The following is a 27,623-nucleotide window of genomic DNA, read 5'->3' on the forward strand; positions in this document are numbered from 1 at the left end:
CGGTCCTCACCCACGATCGGCTGAAACAGGCACTTTAGGCTTTTGTTCTGAGGGATATTTCACCTCTTTCAATTCATGTTGTTATCTGTTCACTAATGCTACTGTTACTCTTACATCTTCTTTCTGTCTTCCGCCTTTAGTAAATACCATTCCGACAAACACCAATACTTTCCATGCACACTCCCACCCTGTCTCTGTCTTTCATCTTGCATGTACGTACACACACACAGCTGTGAAGCTGCCAGGGAGTGCTTGGTTTATTGTGCCTAATGAGCCCATTTATTTAGTGCAGATAATCCTACTAATGGCATGTTGGCTTATGACAGCACTATCTGGGACTGCTCTAATTGGTGTCAGGTGAGACTAATATGTGAACACTTTTCTGTGTGTGTGTGTGTGTGTGTGTGTGTGTGTGTGTGTGTGTGTGTGTGTGTGTGTGTGTGTGTGTGTGTGTGTGTGTGTGTGTGTGTGTGTGTGTGTGTGTGTGTGTGTGTGTGTGTGTGTGTGCCGTTTTCCAGACAATTTAGCTCGTAAGTTGCCATTGTTGCTTAACTGCATCTCCAAAGCCAGACCTTAAGGATATAGCCTCAAATAGCATTTACAGAATATTTTGTGTGTTTTGGTTTTTATGTTTTCTAAGCCCATTAGACCAAATGTTAAATATTTTCCTTCATTTTGTTTTAGAGTTAGTCCAGTATACCACCAAAACATGTGATTTTTCCTGTTTGATTATCTAAAAAAAAAAAAATGTTAGAAACCCGTCTGATGGAGCTTGTTTTTGGAAATTTCATCCAAATCTGCTGCTCTCTGGTTTATTAGGACAATTTAATTGTTGTGTTATTGCTCCATAATCTCTCCCTGTCTTTCTCTCTTTCTCCATATTTACTTTTTTCTATACCTGAGAAACTCCACCTCCGCATTACCTCTTATCTCCAATTTCCTTGCACCTATTTCCTGTCCTCCATCCTGGATTCAGGCCACGTTGTCCAAACCATTCTCCATCAACACCACCGAACCCCCAAAGCACCCTCTTCTACTATAACTCCACACTTTCACCACCGAAATCATCCATCTGTTCTCTTCATCCTTCGTGTTCGTTTGTGTGTGTGTGTGTGTGTGTGTGTGTGTGTGTGTGTGTGTGTGTGTGTGTGTGTGTGTGTGTGTCTGTCTGTGTGTGTGTGTGTGTGTTCCACATCCACCCACACCCCCCTCCACACGCACACACCCTTTTACACATCCTGTGTGTCTTTCTCCTCTCATCCATTCACACTCCATCTCCTCTCATCGCCCTCCATCCCTCACTTTCCCTCTTTCATGCCGTCAAAAAATCTCTTTTCGGGGGCGAACCTTCTCCTTCCGGCCTGAAAGCCCGGTTGTGACGCTCATCTGCTGCCGTCTGTCCGCCATGTCCCTCGGGTGTCTTCCATGTCCCTAGTCTCTATCTCGCTCTCTTTCCCTATTTCATTATTATCAGCGTTAATGTAGACATCCACAGTGTCCTCTCTTTTATCTGATAAATGATCTCTCTTTCAGTTTGTTAATCGTACCCTATCATGCTATATGAAGGAGAAGATTCTTTATTTGGCACAGGGCATTCACACCACAACACCTGTACCCATGCGGTGATGCTGACCAACACACACACACACACACACACACACACACACACACACACACACACACACACGTCAAATGGTGGCCGGTGAAACTGGTTCTCTGCATTAAACTCATCTTGGCTTGTCCTTCCTTCGGGGGTAAGCCAGGAGCAGTGGGCAGACGAAAATCTTGTGCAGGTTTTCGGTGAGGGTCCTTACCAATGTTTTATGGAGGAGACCCCATGTGAGCATGGGGAGAACATGCAAACTACACAGAGAAAGCCCCCTAAACAGGAGATAACCCATCTAAACACGGTACCAACAGCAGGGAAAACAGGTAATCGAACCCAGGACCCTCTTGCTGTGAGGCAGCAGTGAAAGCACAGTGCCGTGCCTGTGCTGTCAGCATGCTGTGCATACAACACAGAGTATTTGTGCCATTGCATCCAGGACAGAGTTAGTCTGCAAGTGCAGTTGAAGTTCTCAACCTGCAATGCAACTCTTTATTAATTCTTAAATCATCAAGAACTTCTGAAATAACTCTGTCCTGTTGATGACCTGTAGGATGACAAGAGCACAGTTTTTGGTTATAGAGAACCACCACCAACCCCCCAATTTGGAGAACTATTTATCATGTTTGGGTCTATAAACAACTGATCACTACTCCAAGAGGGGGAGAATCACCACGGTGAGACAACATAGACATATAGAAGGTCTACAGATACAGGTAGTGTAGAAGGTCGGTATTATGTCGCGGCGCCTTCAAGCAGCGGAAGGGTCCAGAAAAGCCCCGAGTACCCTGCCCTGCGGCCACAGAAGACCCCCGGGCCCCCAGACAAGCCAGAGGGCCGTGGAGAAACCCCCACGCCCAGTCCTGAGGAGCACGACTCAGTCCTAGGGAGCACAAGGAGACCCCGCACCCCAGGGGCGCACACAATCAACCAACCCCCAGGTACAGGCACAAGACGCAGCCGCCGGCACAGAACCTGGGCCACGGGTGCCACGCACGGACCGCATTGCATATATTTCCACATGCAGAATAAAACAGGCATGCAGATACATTGAGAAAGAGAGACATGAGAAAGCGAAAGACATGACATGCACTTGAAAAAGACATTTATAATGAAAAATGAGTCAAGATAGTGTATTGTCCATGTACTGTATATAGCAGCAGTGTAAGTTAATATAATAATTAATATAGTTAAATGAAATAGCTGTAAGATGGAAAGGTGAAAAGGTGCTCGCCTCCTGTCCCACCTTTGTTATTTTCCGAATAATTTAGGGTCTTATGTGGTGATGTCGGTTGGATTGAGTCTTGTTATTGAATTGATATTGCACATTCCAAATATACAGGCATATATGGCCTATTAAAAAAAAAAATCTTTCTAATGCCTCTAGAATAAATATTTGTCCGAATCGTTGACTATTTCAGAGTAACTGATTCCATTTTGTGGCACAGCAGTTAGCAGCTTAATGCTGTGTGTTTTTAGTATTTCTTAATACAATTTCAAGATCTTTATTTACCACACACCCAGTTATGATCATTGGGTTAATTTATGACTGGTATAGCCAAGGAGACACTTTAATTTAAAACCTATGGGAGCGGAGTGATAATTGCAATCAGCAGAGCTCTCTGGGTGATTACAGCAGTGTCTGAACCACTTCCATGATGTGAAGTGTAAGTGGTTCATCCTGACATCCTCAGATCCAAACGCTGGATCTGACTTAAGATATGGTAGGAGAGGAGCTCATTTCGGAAATGGTAGCAGAACAGAAATTACGCAAAGTAAGGTACATTTAAGTATATTTAGACATTTGTCAATCTCTTAGCAGCTGCTGATTTGTTCCTAAATTGAAAATCCACCTTAACATTTTTCAAAAGCTAAATGAAAAACGAATCAAGCTATGTATATGTATGTATATCCGCTGTGCAATAAGTTAGAACAAAACATATGCACTATATACAAGAAACTTACAGTGCATTAACCATACCTTTACCTAAAAACGACCTAAATTGATTTTAAATCACCTTGGTTAAAATGAAGTTGCTGCAATTATCTATTTGCCCAGAGTACTGTTATTATATTATTATTTGTTTCACTGTTTTATGATTAACAATTAACAATATTAACAGCCCAATGGGCTGGAGCCCTATTGATTGGGGAAAAAAAATTTGGAATTTTAAATTCTAAAACCATCTGGAACACCAACTTCGGCATAACACACAAACACGGTTTATGGTCTTGTTTGAACCGCGCTGTAACAAAAACCTTGTGGTTGAACTGTCATCCAAATCGATTCCACATACTAAGCGGATAATAGTAAAAAACGATTTCAAAACCGGTTAAAGTGTCATTTAAAATGGGTATGTCACAAGGATGTCACAAATCGATCCACATACAGAGCAGATTTGAAATATTCAGCTGTCTTGTTTAACTGACAAGCCGCTATTCATAAACAAAATGAACCAGATGAGATTGACAGTAAGAAGCTTTATGACGTCATCATACTATTAACTATAAATGTACAGATTCAGATTGAGAATGTCCAGTTGGACCGTGTCCAGTGTGCGGTGTAGACTCGGTCACTCTGTACTTGTTTGACCTTTCCAAACTATAATTTTTTGTGTATTTATATAGATTCTTACCTGGTAGATCCGTGGTCCACAATACCTACCAGATTAATGAAAAATACCAGAAACGTCGGATGACAACATGTATCAACAAAACAGAGGTAATTGAGTCCAGGAAAACTGGAACAGCAATTCAGCACGTGGTCTCTTCCTGTCATAGTTATGGCAGTAAATGAGGGAGGAAAGGAGAGGGATGTAACCAGGAGGGTGTTGGGGGTGTGTTCAAAGCAGGTGTTGGTGGTGGTGTGGGTGTGTGGGTATGTGCATGCAAAGTGTCCACCGGTGAGTGAGTATTTCTTCAGTGTAGTTGAACATAGTTTTGTTTTATGGTGTTTATGTGAGGTGTTCTGTGATATTACTAACATTCGCTCTAAACTAAATATTGTGATGCCTTTGCAAGTTACTGTACGTGTGGGTGAAAAAGCCTGAGACTGATTGGCCAGTTTTGGTAAGATTTGACAGTAACCTGTCTTCATATCTAAACATTTGTTTGCATTTTCTTTTATAAGAAGAGCTTTGTTTTGCACAACACTGTGACATTTACTGTATGGGCTGTATCTCATTGAATATGTTTTAAATGCGATTCTTTTATGTTTTTTTATCTGAATATTGTATGTAAATCACTGTTGTGGCTTCCTGTTTCCATCTCCATGCATGTACAGTATGTGTTTGTTGCGGTGATGGGTGGTAATGTATGGAAGTTATAGTTTTAGTAGCCCTCTGCAAGTGATTTGCTCTTGAACATCTATGTCCATTTCCCCGTCTCTGTTCACACACACACACACACACACACACACACACACACACACACACACCCGAGCGCATGCATTTTAAAGAGCCCCACTGGTTGTGTCAACCTTGGGGAAACGTATGTGCTTTGGACGTCAGCATTTCCACCACATGAATATTCATCAGTGAATAAACAATAACTCAAGGCCAAACGTTCATTATTAGAACGAAGACTGTCTGTTGTTCTGGCCGCCACCCAAACCCCAGCGTGGTTGCACACAGGCAGTGACAATAAAATAAACCCCAAAAAATACATGTAGTAGTTGTCATGTTGTTTTATTATTTACTGATGAAATTAATTTATTTGGTTATTTATTTATTTAGGACCTTCAGTTGGTTAACAATGTTAATTAACGCTGGTCACATAGATGCTTAATTTCTCAGTTTTATACTGCTATGACTACTACTTCTACCACTACTACTACCACTACCACTAGTGGTACATAATGTTGTATTAGGAATCCAGCTTCAGATTTTTACTTATTTCCTAATGTCCTCCTATATTTTGGCTTCACTACCTGATTTCCAGAGGTCATTCCAGACTTGGGTCACGAGGGGCCTTACAAGAGGGGCCTTACAAGAGGGGTTATTTCAGAACCAATAATATTGAATTTATCCTCTGTGTGGGAACCGGACTAATTAGAAACCATTACTCGCCTCGCCGTATGTGGACCTTTGAACAAGTTTGCGTCCGGACCAATCAAAAAAAAAAAAAAGGGACAGTTTGGAATATAATTACTATGATAAGTGTTTTCACAGTTGAGCTTCAGTTACAATGCTGACCCATTATTATAAAAATAATAATTATTATTATTTTTATTATTATTTCAACTGAGCATGATTATATTCCAGTTCTTGTGTTTGTAATTTCCAATTTAGGGATTTGATATTTGAAATCGCTCCTACAAGGGCTCCTAAATCTCCCTAATGTTCTCCGTAGCTTCCAGTAATGCCATGGTTTTTGCTGCATAGATAATGTGCTCTTTTGGCTGCGGCACAAAACCAATTTAACCACCAGACCCAGGAAGCCATTTTTTGTTGTTGTTTCGGTTATTCTGTATTTTATTTATTTATTTATTTGTTTGTGTATTTATATTTTGCTAAGATGAGTGGATACCATTTTTGGTATCCAGTCTCTAAATTCCACTATTCGGACAATTGAAACAGTAGCTGAAAAGAAACACCCCGAGGGGAAGGGGCGGATGGATGAGAGAGAGAGAGAGAGAGAGAGAGAGAGAGAGAGAGAGAGAGAGAGAGAGAGAGAGAGAGAGAGAGAGAGAGAGAGAGAGAGAGAGAGAGAGAGAGAGAGAGAGAGAGAGAGAGAGAGAGAGAGAGAGAGAGAGAGAGAGAGAGAGAGAGAGAGAGAGAGAGAGAGAGAGAGACTAATAACCGCCGGCGGATGACTCTGCAGTCTTACTCTCTACATGTGCACGTCCGTGAAATTGCGAGAGTCTTGTGTGGGGGCGGGGGAGGCGAGGGTGTGGGAGAATGCACATGTAATGTCTGACATTCTGGCCAAGACTCAGTAATTTGTTTCTCCATCTGGGCGTCCTGTCCTTTGCTCTGCCAATGTTTCGTTTTTTTTTTCCCCTCCTTCTCCACGTCAGGAACCCGCGTCTGTATTTTCCGATAAAAGTTTCCCCCCAACCAGGGATGGGCGGGGTCGGCTGCGGAGCCGCCCCGAAAAACGATGGCTACAGATAAATGGGAGTAACCACACTTCAAACGATGTTGGCAATGGCTTACATGTTAACCTCACATCTGGTTGAATCTTATCGAGCCGTAGCACAGGCCAGGCTGCTGTCCTTTCTGTTCAGTCCAGTGTCCCATCAAAATATTACGTTAGGCTTTGAAATACCTGTTGTTTCCCATTAGTGCTCTGTCATCAGGCCAGGTCAGTATTTTTGGCGCTTTGGTAGAAATCTGGTTTGTTTTTTTTAAAGCCAATATAAATAAACGTTTCACTTTTGTTAGCAGTGTGTATAGGTGTGTGTTTTGGTTTTACTGAATGCCACAGCACTTGACAGTTTGCTCACTTGGATAATGGTTTGTCAGAAAGCTGCTCGGAGGATATTTTCTTTATGTCCCAATATTAATGCTGCTGTACTTAATGCAAACACAACATTGTTTACTATTAATTACTTCAACGCTATATGCCTCCATTATGGTTGGTATTAGGGGTGCCACGATTCCGATTCGAAATCGAAAATCGATCGAAGTGAGCGGTCAATTCCCGAACTTCGAAATCACTAGTGGGTTCACGATTCTCCACGCATGTTTGTGGCTAATATTGTCCGACATGGATCTTGACTTGCCAAGACAAAATAAATATGATCTCTAATGTAACGTTATCTGAAAATAAACTGCCTACCGTACCGCTGAAAGGGAGCTTTTTAGGGGGGCAAAACTGAAGCCCGAGCTGCAGCTCCGGAGTTTGCAGCTTGTGCGTTCTAATAATTCAAAGAAAGAGTGTGCTCCGATTCATGATATATTTTATGTCCACTTGCAGAACAGAGACCGGCAGCTTGTGAGAAGCGCCGTTACGCGAGTAGTGAATGTTATAGATATGATTTGGATTGTGATATCAACGATAGGATAATAATCTTAAACCGGGCATGATGTTGAGATATGATGAGTAAATTTGGGAAAAAAAGTCAGATTAAAGAAAAACATACAGAGACACGGAGGTGGGGGGCGGATGAGAAGAGACACTTGCATTGTGTTGAGAAGAGACGGCTCTGTCGGCTCCCAAGCATTTCTTTCATCTATGAAATTGTATGAAATATTTTGATGATATTTATTCCATACAAACAAAACAACATTATTTGTAATGATTTAATGTGACTGGACTCAGATTTACTTATAGAGAAACAAGTGTTTTTCTTTAGTCTAAGAATGGCATGGCCATCAGTGCTGGAAAATAAAATACATATGTTTTAATCCAAATTCGAATTGAATCATGGATTTGGAGAATTGTGACTCTGATAATTGTTCTAGTTTTGGTATCGAGTTCCAAATTTCAAGCATTTTGACCAAGCCATGCCTTTTTTATAGACTTCCAAATGCAGGATGAATAATCTAAATGAACACACATTCGGTAATCCAAATGTATAAAAGGTCAGATTTTACTGATAACTTGAAATATATAAAATATATTCCCCTTATTAACCTGCCTGCAACCTGCCCCGACTTTACTTGCAAGCTTTGTTTGGACCCGCTGCTGTGAGTCTGGCAGCTGAAACTGCAGGACTTGTAAACTGTGAAGCGAGCCATGCATCACTAACGCCACCCAGCCCTCCATTAGCTGGGTGGTCCTCACAGTGCAGGTGTGTGTGCAGGTGGGCGTGTGTCAGGGGTGTGTACCTCTAAGAAAGAGACGAGATAGATAGAAAGTGAGCCCATGGGGAAATGCAAAGAGGGGGGTGTGTGTGTGTGTGTGTGTGTGTGTGTGTGTGTGTGTGTGTGTGTGTGTGTGTGTGTGTGTGTGTGTGTGTGTGTGTGTGTGTGTGTGTGTGTGTGTGTGTGTGTGTGTGTGGTAATCCTTTTAGCACTAATCTCACTCAATCCTCCCAATCAACTTGTACACTCACGTTTTGGCTCGTGTTTACTTGTTTGTTCATTGCTTTTCTCATGTTTCTCCTCCATGTACAAATATCCATCCTTCCCCTTCATATGTTTCTTGCTTTCTTGCTGGTTTTGTGTATCTCTTTATCGCTCGTTTGCCAGCCATAGCAGTGAGCTCTTATTTTACTTTAAACAATCAATCGGCATTTAAATGGTAATGCACTGGATCAATAAAGTTGATGCTGCACATGTGTGTGTGTGTGTGTGTGTGTGTGTGTGTGTGTGTGTGTGTGTGTGTGTGTGTGTGTGTGTGTGCGTGTGCATGTGTGCGTGTGCGTGCGTGCACCAGAGTTGGTCTAGGTGGTTGCCACATGGTTGTGTTCCTTTTTCCGTGTTTCTTACAGTGGTGGAATCACCATTTTCTTCCTCCTCTCTCTCCTTCGTTCTGCTGTCCGTTTGTGCAATAAAAAGCCAAGGTGAACTTTGCTATTCACAGACAGAGAATGCTAGCTCGCAGCTTGAATACTGATTATCTGTGCACGTCAAAAGTAATTGTGTGTGTATGTGCGTGTGTCTGTGTCTGTGTGTGTGCTCGCTTGCCATAAACGCAGCTTCTTTGCAGTGAGATATCACAAGCTATGTGGTTAGGATGGCTATTTTTCTTAGTGTTACCATGGTGATGTAGCAAAAGGTCACACCGAGATATTCTCTACCAAGACTGTGTGTGTGTGTGTGTGTGTGTGTGTGTGTGTGTGTGTGTGTGTGTGTGTGTGTGTGTGTGTGTGTGTTAAACAACTAAACAACAACTATTCCCTGTGTGTGTGTGTGTGTGTGTGTGTGTGTGTGTGTGTGTGTGTGTGTGTGTGTGTGTGTGTGTGTGTGTGTGTGTGTGTGTGTGTGTGTGTGTGTGTGTGTGTGTGAGATTCTGAGTTTCTATTCACTTACAGTGTATCTGATCTGTGATCCAATATAATACAGCAGGATTAGAGCTTAATGGCCAGTGAGAAAACACACTCACACGCACACACACAAACAGCTTTCTAAATGGCCCAGCACAGATAAAGCGTTCTTCTGCTCTGTGGGTTGAATACTGCTGCATATCATCCACTCAGTATGCACAGTGCATCCCCCTTTTAATCTCTCTCTTCTCTCTCGCGCGCTCTCGCTCTCTCGCGCCCTGCGCTCACACACTCCGTGGCTCCCTCCCTCCCTTCCTCATTTCCTCACTTTTTTCCTCTCCTTTCTCCCTTCTTTCTGTCTTTTCCGTCGTCCCGCCCGACGTCTCACTGCCCTCGTTCCTCTTCTTTGCTCCCTTGTTCTCCCTTCCGCCTTCCATTCCCTCTCTTTTTCTGCCTCCCCTCACACCCCTCTATACCTCCCTTCCCAAACCCTCTTTGTCTCTTCCATCCCCTCCCACTCCCCCCCTTGAAATGTCCACTTTTTATAATATCGTCAAATATATACTGAGGTATATGGATGTATATGTATTCTCCCGATTCAATATTGTAATGATATCTGGCCACCAACGTGGAATGCATTGTTTATTTTATTCAATATAATAACAAACAAAACGTACCTAATTTGTATTGTATGTATATTAATTGCATAATAGTGAGCAGTCCAAATACTTTGGGTTACCTTGAAAAAAAGGGTGAAAAGGGTTATTTCAAAGTAAGGAAGGCGATAATCATGTTAATACTCTAAAATCAGAGCCAGCAATCTGTACTTTAGCTCATATAAATAAAGTTTGATTGTTGATTGAAACATTTGGAGTACAGAGACAAAACAGGAGAAAATGTGTCATTGTCCAATGACTTCAGTCCCTAGAGGGCAATACAACTAGAATAATAACTAGCAGCCGCTGCTGTTCGTTTCCTCCGTTTCCATGGTAATAAACAGCTCTTCCTCCCTCCTCCCCCTCTTGCTCACCCACAGGCATGAAGGAGCTGTCTCCTCCTCCCCTTAACCTGCGGCGTCTCTACGGAGAGACTCTGGAGTGGGAGCCTGTCCTGATCATTATCTCCCCGGGGGCCGATCCGTCCCAGGAGCTGACGGAGCTGGCCGCCGAGTGCGTGAGCAGGGAGAACTACCACGAGGTACAAGGAGACCAGAACCACTGACGACTTCTCATGTTTAATCAGAGCAAAAAAGTGTGTCATCAAAGTTTTTGAGGAATACTTGAATCAGTGCTAAGTCCCGTGTCAGCTTATTATCCCACTGCATCTTATAGTTTTCATGTTCCCAGCTTTAAAATAAAAAAATATAATTTTAAGAAATATACATATGCAGCTTATTTTTATTTTTTTATCTTGAGCCGTTATTGTAGTTTTCAGATCGTCTTCAGAAGTTTTTGGAACAATGTTTACTGTATATGACATGAGTGATGTATGTAGTGAACAATTTTAACCCTAAGTAGGAGTTCAAGCATGCATAGAAGAATATCTTCCAAGTTATAGCACCAGGTATTATTCTATCCATGTTTGCTCCCAAATAAAGTAGAGCAGCCAACAATTTGATTCAACACAGCCCCTGACAAATGAAAACAGAGCTGCCAGTTAGATGAATGCCCACCTGGTGATGTTGTAGCGTCAATCCTGTTGCAGCTGGGGTCAGGCTCCAATTTGGCCATGTAGATGACACACTGCCTAGAGGAGGTCCTGAGATTTAGCTTGAACTGTAATATTCTATGGGGTGAAATTTGTTTCTCACAAGGAACATGGTCACATTTTGAATTTAATAAGTGAAACTTGCTGCTTATAAATTATTATGTTTGATTGTGTAATATAATATAATATTGTGTGATATAATATATCATATAGTTTCATATAATATATACTGTGTATATATAATATATATATGATGATGATGATACTATATATAATGTAGTATCATCTAATATAGTATTATATAATATCCGATACATGTCTTATGAGAAAATAAAAATAATGAGGTCCTTCATACTAACAATATATCACACTTTTCAACAAATATATATTATAACAAATATATAGCGTCAGGCGGTAGAGCTGGTGGTCTAGTAATCTAAAGGTTGCTGGTTCGATCCCAGGCTCCTCCTGCTAGCATGCTGTAGTGTCCTTGAGCAAGACACTTAACCCCTAATTGCTCCTGATGGGTGCGTCCGTCGGTGTTTGAACAATTGTAAGTCGCTTTGGATAAAAGCGTCTGCTAAATGCAATGTAATGTAATGTAATATAATTCTAATATGAAATAAACATAGTTATCCTCTTAAAATCCTCACATTGGTTTAACTCAAACCCCTTTGATCAGTACATCTCCATGTCTGACTCTCTGATAGATCTCCATGGGTCAGGGTCAGGCCGACGTGGCCCTGGCTGCTCTCCGAGACTCTTCGCGCAACGGAGATTGGCTCTGCCTCAAAAACCTCCACCTGGTCACTGCCTGGCTGCCACAGCTGGAAAAGGTAGTGCTTTTTTGTTCCTTCTCTCTCTTTTCCCTCTCTGTCTCTCTCTGTCTCTCCCGCTCTCTCAAATAATTCTTTATGTGGGAGATTCTGTGTGTGAGTAAATGAGTGTGAGTGTATTTAAGTGTGTGCTTTTGATTGTCGTTTATTTTCTGTTTGTTTTGTTCTGATGGTGTGTGTGTGTGTGTGTGTGTGTGTGTGTGTGTGTGTGTGTGTGTGTGTGTGTGTGTGTGTGTGTGTGTGTGTGTGTGTGTGTGTGTGTGTGTGTGTGCTTGTCATTAATCATTTCTACCACGTGTCAGAAACAAGAAGTGGCACCATCGAGCACCGATGCACATGGCTGCCTAGATGTGGTGACTCTATGAATCCTCAACTCCTCTAATTTCCAACAGAGCAACATGAACTAATTTTGCTAATTAACAATCTGTTGACAAACTGCAAAAGTCGAACATGTCAATGTGAGCATGGCTGAGCACGAGACAGGTCTGAAAAGTGTGTGTGTGTGTGTGTGTGTGTGTGTGTGTGTGTGTGTGTGTGTGTGTGTGTGTGTGTGTGTGTGTGTGTGTGTGTGTGTGTGTGTGTGTGTGTGTGTGTGTGGCATGTCAGGGTTAATATAGGCGCAGGTAACACATATAAGAAATGTGTAAAGTGTGCAAAACATGTCATGCAATATCAAGGCAACAGCTTAAAACTCGTGCATCTACAGCCATTTGAAACCAAAGTGTCTGATTGGTTCTTTGGATTTGTATGCAGGGTAGGGCCGCTCCCTGAAAGTCGACGAGTCGAATCGTCAGTCGGATACCCGTCAGTGGACTGAGTTTCTCCACGTCGAGCAGTCGTTTGTTTTTTTTGGTTTGTCAGTCAGTGTGCAGTACAATAATAGGATGAAACAGATTGAAGCTTACAAAATGCACAGGGATAACATTTCAATGAGGAATTATTAGTAGGTGGAATCATGAATATATCTTAGCACGGCTCTCTGTGCGCAGCGATCGCCGTGCGCTGTTCCTCCAAATAAAACAACTAAAAACAGTGTGGGGGGGTGGGTGGGATGGGTGTCGTTAAGATTTTAACAGTACCAGTACTCTTACTGATGCTGCTTATCGATCCGGTACTTTTATTGGGTTTTTTTTTTTTTTTTTTTTTCATTTTTTAAGAGAAAAACTAAAACAATTTAGGAGCAGAATTAAAACGGCTCTATTTTCTGTGCATTACGCATAAAGAGGGGGTGATCGGGGAGAGAGTCATGGAGAAAGTGTTCCCATTACGCACGGTTTGGTTCCAGACGCACTCGGCCGTGTTAGCCTCTTTTTATTTTTATCAGCACGTGCATCGTTGGTACCGTCAGGTACCGTCACCCTCCGCTCACCCCCTCGGGATGACACCCTAGGCGGCCACTTATCTCGCCCATAGGAAGAGCTGGCCCTGCGCCCCTCCCCCCTGCCACCGCCAAATAGTTGAATATTCGCATTGAGCAGCCGAATCCCATTAGACTGAATAAATTCTGAGTCGGGTACAGCCCTAATGCAGTGTGTGGAAGGCAAAGGTCTTTAGGGACATTGCCGCCCGTCTTTTGCAAAGCTCATTCCTACCCTGTTTCCATATATGTTTCTGGAATAACCACCTGATAGCACGTCTTTGTCGTTCTTTGACTAAGTGTCTTTGCAAAAGAAGCCACAAAAGGCAAAAAAAGGGAGTTTTCATTTTAGGTCTGATTCGGAATAACTAGCAGTAGCATAACGGGATGGTGATATGCTCCAGTGCAAATATTATTTTTTGCAAACTCCCATCAGCAAAGACACCGACTGACCGACATTTACCACGGAATTCAATCAGCAAACTGGAAAGTACGATGGTCGGATGAGTCGTCTTTCCATTTCCCTTCATCTGGGTTGGGTCTACGTTTGGAGAAAACCAAAGGATGCCTTCATCCCTTCTTCAACCCCTACTCTCATCTTCTCATTTCAAATTGTCTTTATTTCGCGTTGTCTTACGTTGTCATTATACCATTCTACCCCTTCATTCACATCTCTGTCTCTGTCTTTCTACCACTCCCCAACAACTGCTCTAGTGTGCAAACCAGGGGTTTTATGAGGTGTAGGGGGTGGGTGGTGGTGGTGGGGTTGGTGGTCCCGGCAGTCGAGCTTGAAATGAGAAAGTGACGCGAGGAGTGGAAGGATGGAGAGAGAGAGAGAGAGAGAGAGAGAGAGAGAGAGAGAGAGAGAGAGAGAGAGAGAGAGAGAGGGAGAGGGAGAGGGAGAGAGGGAGAGAGAGATGCAGCAGGGTTGGGCAAGACAGGTGTAGAATCATCTGGGGAGGAAGTGGAGGACAAAGAGAGAGCCTTCTGGTCGCTTGGCCCCCCACCTCTCCTCCACCGTCACGATCTCTCTCTTGTAAGAGAGTGGTCAATGCTGGCTGAGTAGTTTTGAAGTGGGAACCGAAGATGCCCCTTTCTTTCCCATCTATCATCTATTTATCCATCCATCTTTAGCACTTTATCAACCAATAGCTCTTTAACAGTCATGTTAAAAATAGTATTTTCTTCATTGGTTTTGTTAAGGTTTATCTTATGGTTAGAGTGCAAGTATGAAGGGATATTCACGTTCAGATTGAGGATGTTAAGGTCGATGAAATGAAATATGCATCTGAGGAAATAAATGTATGGGAATTTGTCATGATGCCATAAATTCAAACTTTCTTGTGTTTTTTGTCTGTACTATATATAAGTATACACCGATCAGCCACATGAAACCCACTGACAGGTGAAGTGAATCACATTGCTCATCTCGTTCCAATGGCACCCACAAGGGGTGGGATATATTGGGCAGCAAGTCAGTTCTTTAAGTTTATATGTTTGAAGCAGGACAAATTGGCAAGTGTAAGGATCTGAGCGACTTTGACAAGGGCCAAATTGTGATGGCTAGACGACTGGGTCAGAAAATTTCCAAAATGGCAGGTCTTGTGGGGTGTTGCCGGTATGCAGTGGTTAGTACCTACCAAAAGTGGTCCAAGGAAGTACAAATGGTGAACCAGAGACAGGGTCATGGGTACCTACTGCACGTGGTTGTGTCTAATGTCTACTTCCCTAAAAACGTCATGTCTCAAATAAACCATTAGTACAAGCGTCACAATATGTGACGAACCAAAGAGGTGTAGCGTCAAGGAGAAGGTGGAGGAGGTGTACTTTTTAAACCTTGAGGACATATTGCTTTTGTGACTTTTCATGAAGCACATCCTAATACTGTCATACTTCTCCCATACAAGTATTTTGGAAAAGTTCATTAAATACGAGCACAAAAATGGGTTTTGATACACTGACGAAAGATGACAAATGTTGTGGCGTCAAAATGTGGTGTAAGAGACAGAAATATGCATCATAATTCATTGTCATGTGTCTTGGTGATGTTGAGCCGCTGGAACTTGATTTGCTTTCGACACACCCCACCTCTCCCTCTTCACCTCGCCCCTTTCATGCTCTCTTTCTCTCATTGTTCGTCTATAAGTAAGTCTTGCTCTCTCACTTGCTTCAGTAGAATTGATTCAGCTTCACAGCTCTCCTGCTCGTGTACGGACACACCTGCACTCTCACTCACACTGAATCATTTTATCACAACATTGTCTATTCCGTCTTCCCGGGTTCCCTCTGATCTGCACCGAATTAGGCTCCAGACAAGGCAGAAAGACATTAATTATGTGTGTGTGTGTGTGTGTGTGTGTGTGTGTGTGTGTGTGTGTGTGTGTGTGTGTGTGTGTGTGTGTGTGTGTGTGTGTGCGCGCGCGCGCGCGGGACAGAATGTTCAAGTGTGTAAGTTCATATGTTTATGTCTGTATCTATTTGTCAGTGTGTGTGTGTGTGTGTTCAAGTGTGAGTTTAATTGCATAGTGATAAGTGGCGATGTTCAGCCAATCAGATGGCAAAAAACCCTGAGGCACTGACATGTTATTTTTAATATTCTGTGTGTGTGTGTGTGTGTGTGTGTGTGTGTGTGTGTGTGTGTGTGTGTGTGTGTGTGTGTGTGTGTGTGTGTGTGTGTGTGTGTGTGTGTGTGTGTGTGTGTGTGTGTGTGTGTGTGTTAATTTGTGCAATGGTTCTTTCCACCAGGAGCTGAATGTGTTGGAGCCCAAGTCGGGCTTCCGCCTGTGGCTCACGGCCGAGGTTCACCCCAGATTCCCCCCCATCCTGTTGCAGTCCAGCCTAAAGATTACATACGAGGTACCCACTCACTCTCTCACTCACTCACACCCACAAGCAAGATAATATTTTCCTACTGTAGTTCCATGGCTCATTTCCCACTTTGCCTGTATTATAGTACTCTCAGTACTCTCTTGGTGCGCCATCCAAGAGTTTTGCCAGGCAGCAGCTGGTCACTGCTGTGTGTGTGTGTGTGTGTGTGTGTGTGTGTGTGTGTGTGTGTGTGTGTGTGTGTGTGTGTGTGTGTGTGTGTGTGTGTGTGTGTGTGTGTGTGTGTGTGTGTGTGAGCGCGCGCCATGTGACGTTAAGACATTTTAGATGTAAAACATTTGTGACCCACCGCGTACTTTAGGGTCATTTGGCGACTCTTGAGTATTTGGGGGTTTTTTTGCATCATTTGAAAGTGGAGAATTAGAGCTTCCAAACAAGGTGTTACTTGTGTATCATACTGCTGAATGGGCCAATTACGAACAGCTCAACAACACACAAATAATTTTGTTTTAAAAAAAGCTTTTATTTAACAGTAAGATCAACATGTTTTATAAAAGTGGCATTATTTTGGAGTTTAAAAGTACGGACAACACAACAAAATGTAGAGTCTATCAATATTATGAGTCTCAGAAAATCTGAAATCCGAAAATCTGTAACCAACCTCAACGGACTTCATCAGGTCATCGACTTCTTCCGTTGTAGCAACAACGGACGTATCTTCGGTCTCCTCCACTGGTTCTTGAAAATATTCAGTTTCATCGTCACATTAAGTTTGAAATCCGTTGTTTGAAATGTTCTCCAAGTCCAGAGTAATATCAGATTCAGCAGCGCTGTGTTCTCCGCGTCGCCGTCGGAGAACTAACTATCATCGTGGAAAATGAAGTCCAGTACACGCCGCTAACACTGACGCTTGGATCTATCGCACTGGTCAGATTAAGGTCCTAAATACGATTCAGAGCTTCCGCCACCCGCTTCGCGTAATCCATAGCGATACGGAGAAGAAAGTTTTTACAGACAAATGAGACCGAAACACTCACGTGCTGCGCTTTAACCGTCTGTTTACGCAGGTGACGTAGGTGCGTCACGCAAAGGGTTTTTCTTCTTCGCCATTTCACAACAATGGCTCCTTGTGTGTAAAAGTAGTACGATTTAAAGGTTGAATTCTATCAAAACGGTTTCACATTGTGACTTCACACCACATGGAATATGGAGGAATGACCTTCACCTGGACGCTCGCTTTAAAGGAAACAATCGTTCGGCAATGTTCAGTGCTGTTCAGCGTCTCAGTAAGTGAATTGCGTTCCCCCATGTCATCTAACGGGAATATTTAACTCCATGGTTTAACATTTTTCTACTATTTATAAATCAAACTCGGTTTTGAAAATACGTTGAGAGATAAAAAAAAAAACCCACAAAGGAACACAAATCTGGAAAAATCTAATTTTCCTCACGAAAGGTTTTTTCAACTTATTTGGCTGCTCCTGGCCATTTTAGAATTGCGCGAGATGGCGGCTTTTGCTGTGGTGGGACACATTTATAAAGTCCCTGTAAAGTGAGTTCAGTGATATGTTTCTATACACATTATCCATGGTAGAAAGTAATTGCTGAAAACACGTGAAAAGACTGAAAGATGTAGGACTGAGTGAGTTACACAGTCTGTTTCTCCCCATTTTTGTTTTCCGGATTTTTTTTGGGCGGGGCTAAATCATGCCTCGATGACGTAGAGCGGTCGTGCTTGGCAAGGCCCCTCCCCCTAAGCCTAAGAAACACCAGGTCGGACCGTCCATACAGAGCATCAGTGGTGAAATAAGCTAAGCTAACAGCCCGGAGTTTGGGGTAAAACGCTGTTTTTTTTCATACAGCAGAGAAACAAGCATGTTACACGAACAGCCAATCATTCAGCAGAGAAACAACCATGTCACATGAACAGCCAATAATACAGCAGAAACACCACCATGTGACATGAACAGCAAATCGTGCAGCAGTGAAACAAACATGTTTAGTTGAACTTCAAGTTGACTTCAAGTCAGGGGTTTCCATGTCTGGATCCCTTAAAGAGTCACCATGCCGATCCTTTATTTGATAATACACATGTTATTATCAAACATGAAGTCCAACCAGTGTGAGGGTCCAGGAGCGCCGGGGCTCCCCTTTGCTACCTCCCCGGCCGTGGCGCTCTCCGGCCGGGCACCGCGCAGCAGGGGTGAGGCCCCCCCAGAGCTGATGCAGCGAGTCTTCCTCAAACACCAACTGGAACTCGAACTCGCCGTCCTCCCAACCCAAGTCTGGCGCGGCCCCCATCCCCGCAAAAGGAGAGGGATTAAAGAAGGCTGCAACGTCAGCAAGGAGGTGGCAGAGTCATGTTTTGGCCCGGATTCATGGAGAGAGAGCTGGTAGGCCCCTTTAGGGTCCCTGAAGGTGTGAAAATGACCTCGGCAAAGTATATAGGGTTTCTGACTGACCACTATCTTCCATGGTACAAAAAGAAGAACCGTGCCTTCCGTGGTAAAATCATCCTCATTCATGACAATGCACCATCTCATGCTGCAAAGAATACTTCTGTGTCATTGGCTGCTATGGGCATAAAAGGAGAGAAACTCATGGTGTGGCCCTCATCCTCCCCTGATCTCGACCCTCTCGAAATTGCTTTTGATTTCAGATTCTCAAATATGACCTCCTAATGCTACAAATTCAACAAATGACCATTTTCAGTTCTTTACAACCTTTAAAATGTTTTGAAAGTGTGTGCATAATCATTTGGAACAGTGCATTTTGAGTTTTTTATTTTTGAAAAAAATACTGTTATCATTGGGAGGTTTGTTCAATAACATTCAAATTTTACCCTAACGGTTGATAACTTGAAAATTATACTGACTGTCATTTGCATTGACTATTTAGGAAAATCAGAGAAAAATATCATTTGCATAATAATTTGGAACGTGTGTGTGTGTGTGTGTGTGTGTGTGTGTGTGTGTGTGTGTGTGTGTGTGTGTGTGTGTGTGTGTGTGTGTGTGTGTGTGTGTGCGTGTGTGTGTGTGTGTGTGTGTGTGTGTGTATAAAATTTGTTTTATTTATTTATCTATTTTTTGTTTACATATTTATTATTTTATGTAATTTATTCAGTGATCAACATAAATCCACGTGTAATAATAAATAATGCTCAATGAATTGAGCATTACTATTATTATTGAATATATATTGTGATGATTATCTACAACAATCATTATAAAAAAACATATTGTGATAACATTTTGGCCATATCGTCCAGCTCTAGTGTGTGTGTCTTTACTTGTTATTTTCACTGTACTGTATGAGGCCCTCTGAATTAAGGACAGTATATAACTGTGTACATTCAAGCGTGTGTGTGTGTGTGTGTGTGTGTGTGTGTGTCTTTGTGTGTGTGTGTGTGTGTGTGCGTGTGCGTGCGCGCGTATGTGTTGGTGAAGCAAGCTGTAGGGCTCAGTGTGTTTCTGATGGGAGGTCGGCTCCAGGGCTTAGCTGCTTCACTAGCCAAGCATGCAGCACACACAGGGAGGCTGTCTCCTCCACACACACGCACTCTCTTTTTTTCCATGCGCATGAGCAAATCCATTAACATACTTTACATGTGTGCACATACGATCCTAAATCATATTCATGACAACAGACCTGATGTTATCTTTAGACCTGCAGGGAAAATGACAAAGCTTGTGATGACGTAAGATAAATAGAACCAGAGGTTTCCAAATAAGCTGTATGTTTTTTCTTTTTTAAACACAATTACAATTCAAGCAACTCAAGACATATCTTGAGTTGCTTGAATTCATTCACCCATACACAAACACACACACACACACACACACACACAATAGGAAAACTAAGTTCACTCGATCATTCTCTCCCTGAGGGCACAATGGAGGGTCCATGTCAGCTGTCGTTTTCTTATAATAACCAACCTTTCGGCATCTCTCTCTCTCTCTCTCTCTCTCATTAGTTTTCATATGTTTCTATTTCTTTCTCAGTAATTGACCAATCTGTAAATAGTATTAAAAAGATAATAATAAATAATAATAATAAAAATAATAATTCCAGCGTCGCAATGGAGAACATTTAGAAAACATCACGGATGTCCTTGCTATGCCCGTTCCTGATGTGAGCTCCGTTATCTATCTCCGCCGAGATGTGATTCTCAAGGTCCGTCCGTGGAGGAGGTGGGGTGTCTGATTCATAATCTGGAGGATGACTTCCGTTTTTCGCAGAGGGCACAACGTTTTAAGAAGTTGCTCCTCAGCCCCAAATGACAAATTCACCACCAACCGTCCTCAAAAACAACAAGGTTTGGTCGTCATGGCTATTGAAGCTGAGCGCTTGAAGATGTATTTCTGTACATCATATAATACCCATACAACGGTGAAAGTTATCTTAAGTCTTTGGTTGGTATTAATGAACGTTGAAGCAAGCTGAACATTTTAATTAACAATTAAAAAACAACATTGTGCCTCAATGTTCGTCCTTTTCTGCACATTTTGAGCGCACCTGCTGCCATAGTCATCTACAACGCGTATCTTTTGTCACGGAGATGGTCTCGGTTGGTTTTCTCACCAAATAACAAACGGCTCCAACGTGGGTTTGAAACCATATGCTCTCAAATGACATCCAACATACGTTTTGGGGTAAACGCTCCCACGTTTGATGAAACAGAAGTAAACACAGCAGGTGTGAGCACTACAGGGATGTCATAGACACACAGGCACACATCCCGAATAAACGCTACGGCCTCTTTTTTATTTTCCTGTGGTTCTCAATGTGGGGTCCTTCAAGAGGCTCCGGGGGGCCCCCAACAAAATGCTGAATATTTAAACTTCTCCATGAGACAATGTACCATAACGACTGTCTGGATTATCTTACCAACTATAGTACAGACCGGTATGGAACTTTGGACGACGTCATATCTAACCATGAAAACCTTCGGAGATTGTGGTGCCAGAGAAAAAAACGTATAAAATGGTGTCAGCGACTTAATGTCAGTGACTTAATGCTTATCAAGTTGAAGGTCCTTGATGTGAAATCCTCCTTCTCTTTCCCTCATTTAGTCCCCACCTGGGCTGAAGAAGAACCTACTAAGAACCTACGAGTCCTGGAGTCCAGAGCAGATCAGTAAAGGTTATATTATATTATATTAAATTATGTACATTTACAATTCCCCTTCCTTATGAAATACTGATGTTTACTCATAGTTTTCTTCTATGTTGTGTATTTTGCAAAGAAACAATGAATTGGCCACATAACACTGAGGTGACCTCTTAAGTTTTGACCAAAATGGAGGAGAAAAAAAACAAAAACAGTGTTGTTATGCTGTGTTGCCTGTGTCCCTGCCATAGGAGGCGTCCCGGCCAGGGCCCAGTCTTTGTTTTGTCTGGCCTGGTTCCACGCTGTCTGCCAGGAGAGACGCAACTACATACCCCAGGTGCCTCACACACACACACACACACACACACACACACACACACACACACACACACACACACACACACACACACACACACACACACACACACACACACACACACACACACACACACACACACCTGCTTACTCACAGAAACAGACTAGGGCTATTGCAGTATGCCATGTTCCAAGTTAGATGTTTAAAGCAAATACAATTAGAAAGAATAACCAAATCGTGGTCCGGCTGATGAAAAGAAGCCCTTTCTTTTTGTCATCCAGGGGCCGGTGACCTTGAATGACCTCGGCATTAAAGAATGAATACTCTTATGTAAACTCTGGCCTCCTAAGTTGTCGAAATCTCACTTCTGTCAAAGATGACTCTAAAGCCAGGCACCGAAACGCACAAAGTCAACCCCGTACTTTATATTTTGGATATAGAAAGAGAGTGGGAATATGAGTGACTGGGAAGAATAGAACATGCATCACTACATGCGTCAATAGCATCTGCAGTCACCTGGAAACAACTGCTGCTTCTTTTAGGATTGTGTTGTGTATACCGTGCAAGCTAATCTATTAGTATACAAATGAATGACTTTTAAATTGCCACACATTATTATTACTGATGGTGTAATAATATCCGTGGATAAATTGGAGGTAGACGCGGGTGGACCCCATCGCCCACCTCTGGTCAACAGAAAACCCTATCGTTGTGGTTCCCTGGCCAAGGTTGCCGTATGAAGAAGAAGAAAAGAAATGATTTGGCTCCCTTGGGGTATAAGTGGAAGGATAAGCGGTTTTAATTTATTATTTCCTGGTTTCTCTTTTTGTTTGTTTGATGAGTATGCTGTTTTTGTTTTTTTTTTTTATGTTGTATCTTTTGTCGTTTGGAGTCTTCTAGTTCCGAGCTTAGGTCTTGTGTCGTCAGTCTTCTTTGCAGCCCACGCAGACTGAGCGTCTCAGGAGGCCTGGTGCCGCTGTACTTCAGTCAAGTGAACAGTAGTTGGCAAAACACAAGTTCTACCAGTCGGTGAAATTGCCTAATTATTACTGTAGCAAACCACCTCTACTTAAATATTGAATAAATTATAATGAATAACTGTTATTGACATTCCCATGTTGATTTAGTTGGGAGAAGCGAATGGGTTTGATTGAGGTAATTCAATCATTAAGCATTATTAATCATTCTTGACCGTTTACATTCACCACTGAGTTCAAGTGGAATACTGACACATAACTGCTTTCCAATAAATGTATTTATTTTATCATACTTATCTACTTGAACAAATGAAATAATAGTAAACATGAAAAATGAAAATAAAATAAATGTGAAGGAAAATAAAACGGTATAGGAACGATCAAGAAAATAAAAGAGGAATGCCGGATTTAAAAATAGTGACACTTTAACACAGAAACAATAGTGAGGTAGAAAGTTGTGACTCTCATTAAATATAATAAAATGAGAAACTCTAAGAGGGTATTTTACTTCTCTAATGGGGAAATGAATTAAATTCGACACATCAACTCGTCATCTATATTAAGCAGAATCGGAAGCCTTTCGGAGTCTCACGGATCACCAAGTCATGGTGAGGAGTTTTAGAGGCTCCCAATGGCATATGTAGGTCGAGGGGAGTTCGTGGGTAGTCGCTGCCGCTCCTCTCATCCGCTGGTGACTTTCATCCACTTCATGTGGGATTCAGCGGTTTTTGACCAGGGAGCTCCAATGTCCCAGGCACACTGGAACGGTTCGCCGACTTGAGAAGGCTTCGGTGTGGGATGCTCCAGGGCCGTGGTCTCACTGTTGAGGAGCCAGTCTGGGAAAACTAGTTTGACTCTGCGATGACTTCACGGTGATGCGATGGTTGGTTTAGTGGATATGGCTAATCTGATTACACTAACTTAACCAGTTAGCCTTGAATCTTTTGTGGATCGGTTGAAAAGCAAATAAAATAAATAGTGTAACGTTGCAAAACCGTAAGGTTTAGTGATAAAAAGAAAGAAAGAATATAAGAAAATACAATTCTTCAGCAAAAAATCAAAAATCTACAATGCGCACAGACTAATGTGAAACAAAGGCTTAAAGAAAATAAAAGAAAAATTTAACTAAAATGAAAGTAAACTTCTTAAACACAAGTGAGAGCCAGCCTCGAGACTCAGCAGCCAACAGCTTATTTTAAACACCCACTTTAGGGAGAGGAGTTTGGGGTGTCTCCTTGCCTCACAATGGTGGAGGAGGCCGAGTTTTGGTTTGCCTCTGTTCTTATTGGCTGTTGATAATTCCCTGACTAATGACGGTAATTTACAGATTTACAAAAAGTGTAAACACTATGGTCAAAATAATTAATGATTTCAAAGCATAAACTTTTATGATAATATCTACATACATACAAACAAATAAAATTAAAATGAAACACATGGTCTAGGCATCTTTCACAACCATTCTCTCAGTAACATAACATTTGTGACTTATTAACTATTGAGATGATTTTTAATTTCTAACTATGACAACATCATTTCAACACTCCTAACAAAAGGCATAAAATCATCTACTTTAATCTTCATTATTACACATGTGGGACATTGTAATCTTGGTAGTGGTCGCGGTTTCCCAGGTTGGCCACCAAATGGCAACCTGGCAGCATGAAAGTTTATGTTGAATAATACTGTTTATTCAAACCCTTCCAACTCACGTCATATCGCTATGAGAGTTGGATCATTCGTCATAGAAACATCTGCAGAAATAATGTCACTTCAATTACTGAAGAATTTGACATCACAGTGATCCAGACTTAGGCTTAACAGAAAGGAAAGATTGCAGATTCAAATCATCCAGGTGGGTCTTTCCCCTCCAGACCTGTCTTCGAGTCGGGCTCTCCATGGGGTCTGCCCTGATCAAAGGGGAGCAAAAGGGTTCACAGGTGAAGCGAGGAGAAGAGGGGAAAAGGGGGAGCCACAACAGAGTCAAATGGTTATTCTTGCTGTCTTTGTTCAGGGCATCCTTATTGTCTGAGAATGTAGAAAGGTGTAACAGATCCTGTGATCTCAGAGCGGGGTCCTACCCCCTGCTGTGAGTCTCTGAGGGAGAAAGTCTATCAGAGGTGATCCTGCTGTGTTCCACTACATCATGGTACTATCTATAGCTCTAGACCAAAGCCCTGTGAATAAAGATTAATTTGTAGATAGGTGGATGGATAATTAAAAGGGATTCCTTCAAGCCCAGCTTACATCATGGTATATAGAGATTGTTACAGAAATAACTTGGATAGGTAGCAAAAGGTTTTTATTTATACATTTAATAATGTTAAAATCTCCAAAATGCCAATTTAAACCCTGCTAATAATTTTAGCTGTAATATCTGATGGTTTACTAATAGCTGATGGTACATCTAGTCTCAAGCTCATTGAAAGGACAGCTTTTATTGCCAGCATGATGTGATTGACGACGGTAGCTCAAAGGCTGTTCTGCATGAGGAAGGCCACCATCTTGTTGTATACTTAGAGGTCTTCATTTCATTTCATTCAGGTCCTAAGTTAATTCAGTGAACCACTGGTGCTTCCTAATTGTCTCAATTACAGATTAAGAAGGTATTTATTGTTCCGGCAGCAGTCGTATTTTTATGAACACTAAATTCATCTGGTAGGAAGAGCTAGATTTAACTGATCCTAAATTTTTATCGCGGTGTCTTATTATAATAATGGACTCCATAATGTCATGCGCTGGCCGGGTGCTTTTCCTGCTGATGATCATGGTGCGGTTGCTTCCATTATATATATTGTTACATCCCTGCATTAGATTGGACTGTTTGAAGTTACAAAAGTCATATTTAATTTGCTCGCTGTGCAAATCCCCAAACCGGTATTTCAGCTGCGTGGATGAAAACTCGGCTACCAAACGACCGGCATTGAGAGATCCCTCTGCTGCGAAGGCGAAGAAGCCGTGGGATGCATTACGCCTATGGGGGGCAATTATTATTTTCTCTGTGTTCATCCGCTCTGTGCAGCCGCATTTCGGGGTCGCTCCGCGGCAGCGTGCGGGCCCGTCGAGCTGGGGCTTTTATTTGACTCCGTCTGCGGCAACACGGTGCCGCGGAGTGGAGCGTCTGCCAGGGTGCAGTCAAGGACATCTTTAATTACAAGCGGAATGCATTCCTCTCTTTTCTCCGCGAGCCAACGTGTAATTAACAGGTCCCACATTAAAAAAAAAGGGAACACAATCGGAACAGCCGCGGTAGGGGGGGAAAAAAACCCTGCGGTTTTCGAACTTTCCGTTCGTCCCCCGTGTTTATTTTCTCTCCCAGTCTCGTTCTCGCTCTCTCTCTCTCTCAGCGGTGTCTTATGTGTCCCTTTCTCTCTGCCCTCCCGACTCTGGTTCTTACTTTGACTCTGATTGTTTTCACTCTTTTATTTTGAGAGCCTTCTCTCTCTCTCTCTCTCTCTCTCTCTCTCTCTCTCTCTCTCTCTCTCTCTCTCTCTCTCTCTCTCTCTCTCTCTCTCTCTCTCTCTGAGCTGTTTTGTCTTTCTTCTATAAAGCGGACGGAGGGTTGGAGAGAGAGGAAAAATTATCTGATTTGGAGACAGAGAGGTTCCCTGGCTCATGGGGGGAGTCTGCAGCCGTTCTAATTAGCTCAAATGCGACGGGCTTGAAATGCCAAGTTGTTACTTCGGTGGGACCGGTTCAAGGACGAGGATAACCTCTGCTTAAAACCTCTGCTATATCTTGAAATGTTAAACCACAACTCTTGCTTTGTTCTTCTTCTTTTTATTTCTCTTCCCCCCCCAGGGCTGGACAAAGTTCTATGAGTTTTCCCTGTCGGATTTACGCGCGGGCTTTGAGATCATCGACAGGCTCTTTGACGGTACGAAGAGCGCTGGCTAACTTCGGAATGGTCTCCGGAACCATTTTTTGTTCGGAATTCAGTCATTTGGATTGAGAATATTATGGTGTTCCTGATTAGCTGTCTATTTTTGGATGGTGTCTGATAACTCTGATAATAGCGTCTATCTTATTTCACCGGTTGTATTGTGGTGTCTCCCAAGCCGGGAAGACCTTCCATTGGGAGTTTGTCCACGGCCTCCTGGAGAGCGCCATCTATGGCGGACGCATCGACAATCCCTCCGACCTCCGCATCCTGCGCTCCTACCTGGAGCAGTTCTTCTCCTCCGGCCTCCTCTCCTCCTTGTCCTCATCGGCGGGACAGAGGAAGAGCAGGGGAGGGGGAGCTTCCTGCTTCCCCCCGCAGATCAGTTTGCCCAGCTCCTGTTCCATACTGGTATGTAGCAGTCACAATTTTAGTGTTTTTCAATGAAACAATGAATAATTCAAAAGAGAAAGATAATTGAGGGATTAAAAATACAATTATATTGTTTTCTAATTTCACATGGGTGTTATAGATTGTATCCCTTTTTTGGTTGAAAAATATAATCTTGTTTGATGATTATTGGTGCAGGACCCTTGAGGTTGTGTTTAGCACCACAGCTTTAAAATGAACATCATAACATTGTGTTTGTGTTTCGCAATGCATATAAAAAGCTTTATTTTACACCTTTAATGCAAAACCAGTCCTATTTGAATATCACTTTGAAAGTTGGCGGTTTTTCATTACATCATTGCGCTAAAGAAAAGTGAAATTTATTTGGATTTTTTTAATTTTGATTCAATAAATCATACAGAAAATGTTCCCTATTAGAGGAAATAATGAATTTGGAAATGGGCCTCCAGTGGCTGAGCGACCAAGCACTGAGGCTTGTCTTTACGAAAGTGACTGATTAAACATGCATGTATAAATACTTGAATATACCTTTTTTTTATTTTGACAGAACAAGGATTCTTAAGTCAACTAACGGTGTCAGTCAGGATCGAGGGAAATTAGAGATAGCATGTCGATGTTATGATAAAAAAGGTTTTTTGAACAGGTACATAAAGAAATGCTGATTAGTTGAAGTAGTTTAATATTGTGACCCTTTTTGACAAAACATCTTGGAAGGTGGAGGCTTT

General features: G+C 42.3%; 1 protein-coding gene across 1 annotated transcript in view; it reads left to right on the forward strand.

The window, feature by feature from the left end:
• The window catches only part of dync2h1 (dynein cytoplasmic 2 heavy chain 1), a gene marked incomplete at its 5' end in the record, with an annotated part of 163,522 nt that overhangs the window by 110,452 nt on the left and 25,447 nt on the right, over window positions 1-27,623 (forward strand). Inside the window, 7 exons of the mRNA XM_080007116.1 lie at window positions 10,516-10,676; window positions 11,897-12,022; window positions 16,125-16,235; window positions 21,278-21,347; window positions 21,566-21,651; window positions 26,409-26,484; window positions 26,666-26,898. Coding sequence (XP_079863242.1) covers window positions 10,516-10,676; window positions 11,897-12,022; window positions 16,125-16,235; window positions 21,278-21,347; window positions 21,566-21,651; window positions 26,409-26,484; window positions 26,666-26,898 — 863 coding nt within the window. The remainder of the gene's footprint in view (window positions 1-10,515; window positions 10,677-11,896; window positions 12,023-16,124; window positions 16,236-21,277; window positions 21,348-21,565; window positions 21,652-26,408; window positions 26,485-26,665; window positions 26,899-27,623) is intronic.

Source organism: Zeus faber (assembly GCF_960531495.2).
Source record: "Zeus faber genome assembly, chromosome: 9".
In the NCBI taxonomy this organism is placed as follows: Eukaryota; Metazoa; Chordata; class Actinopteri; order Zeiformes; family Zeidae; genus Zeus; species Zeus faber.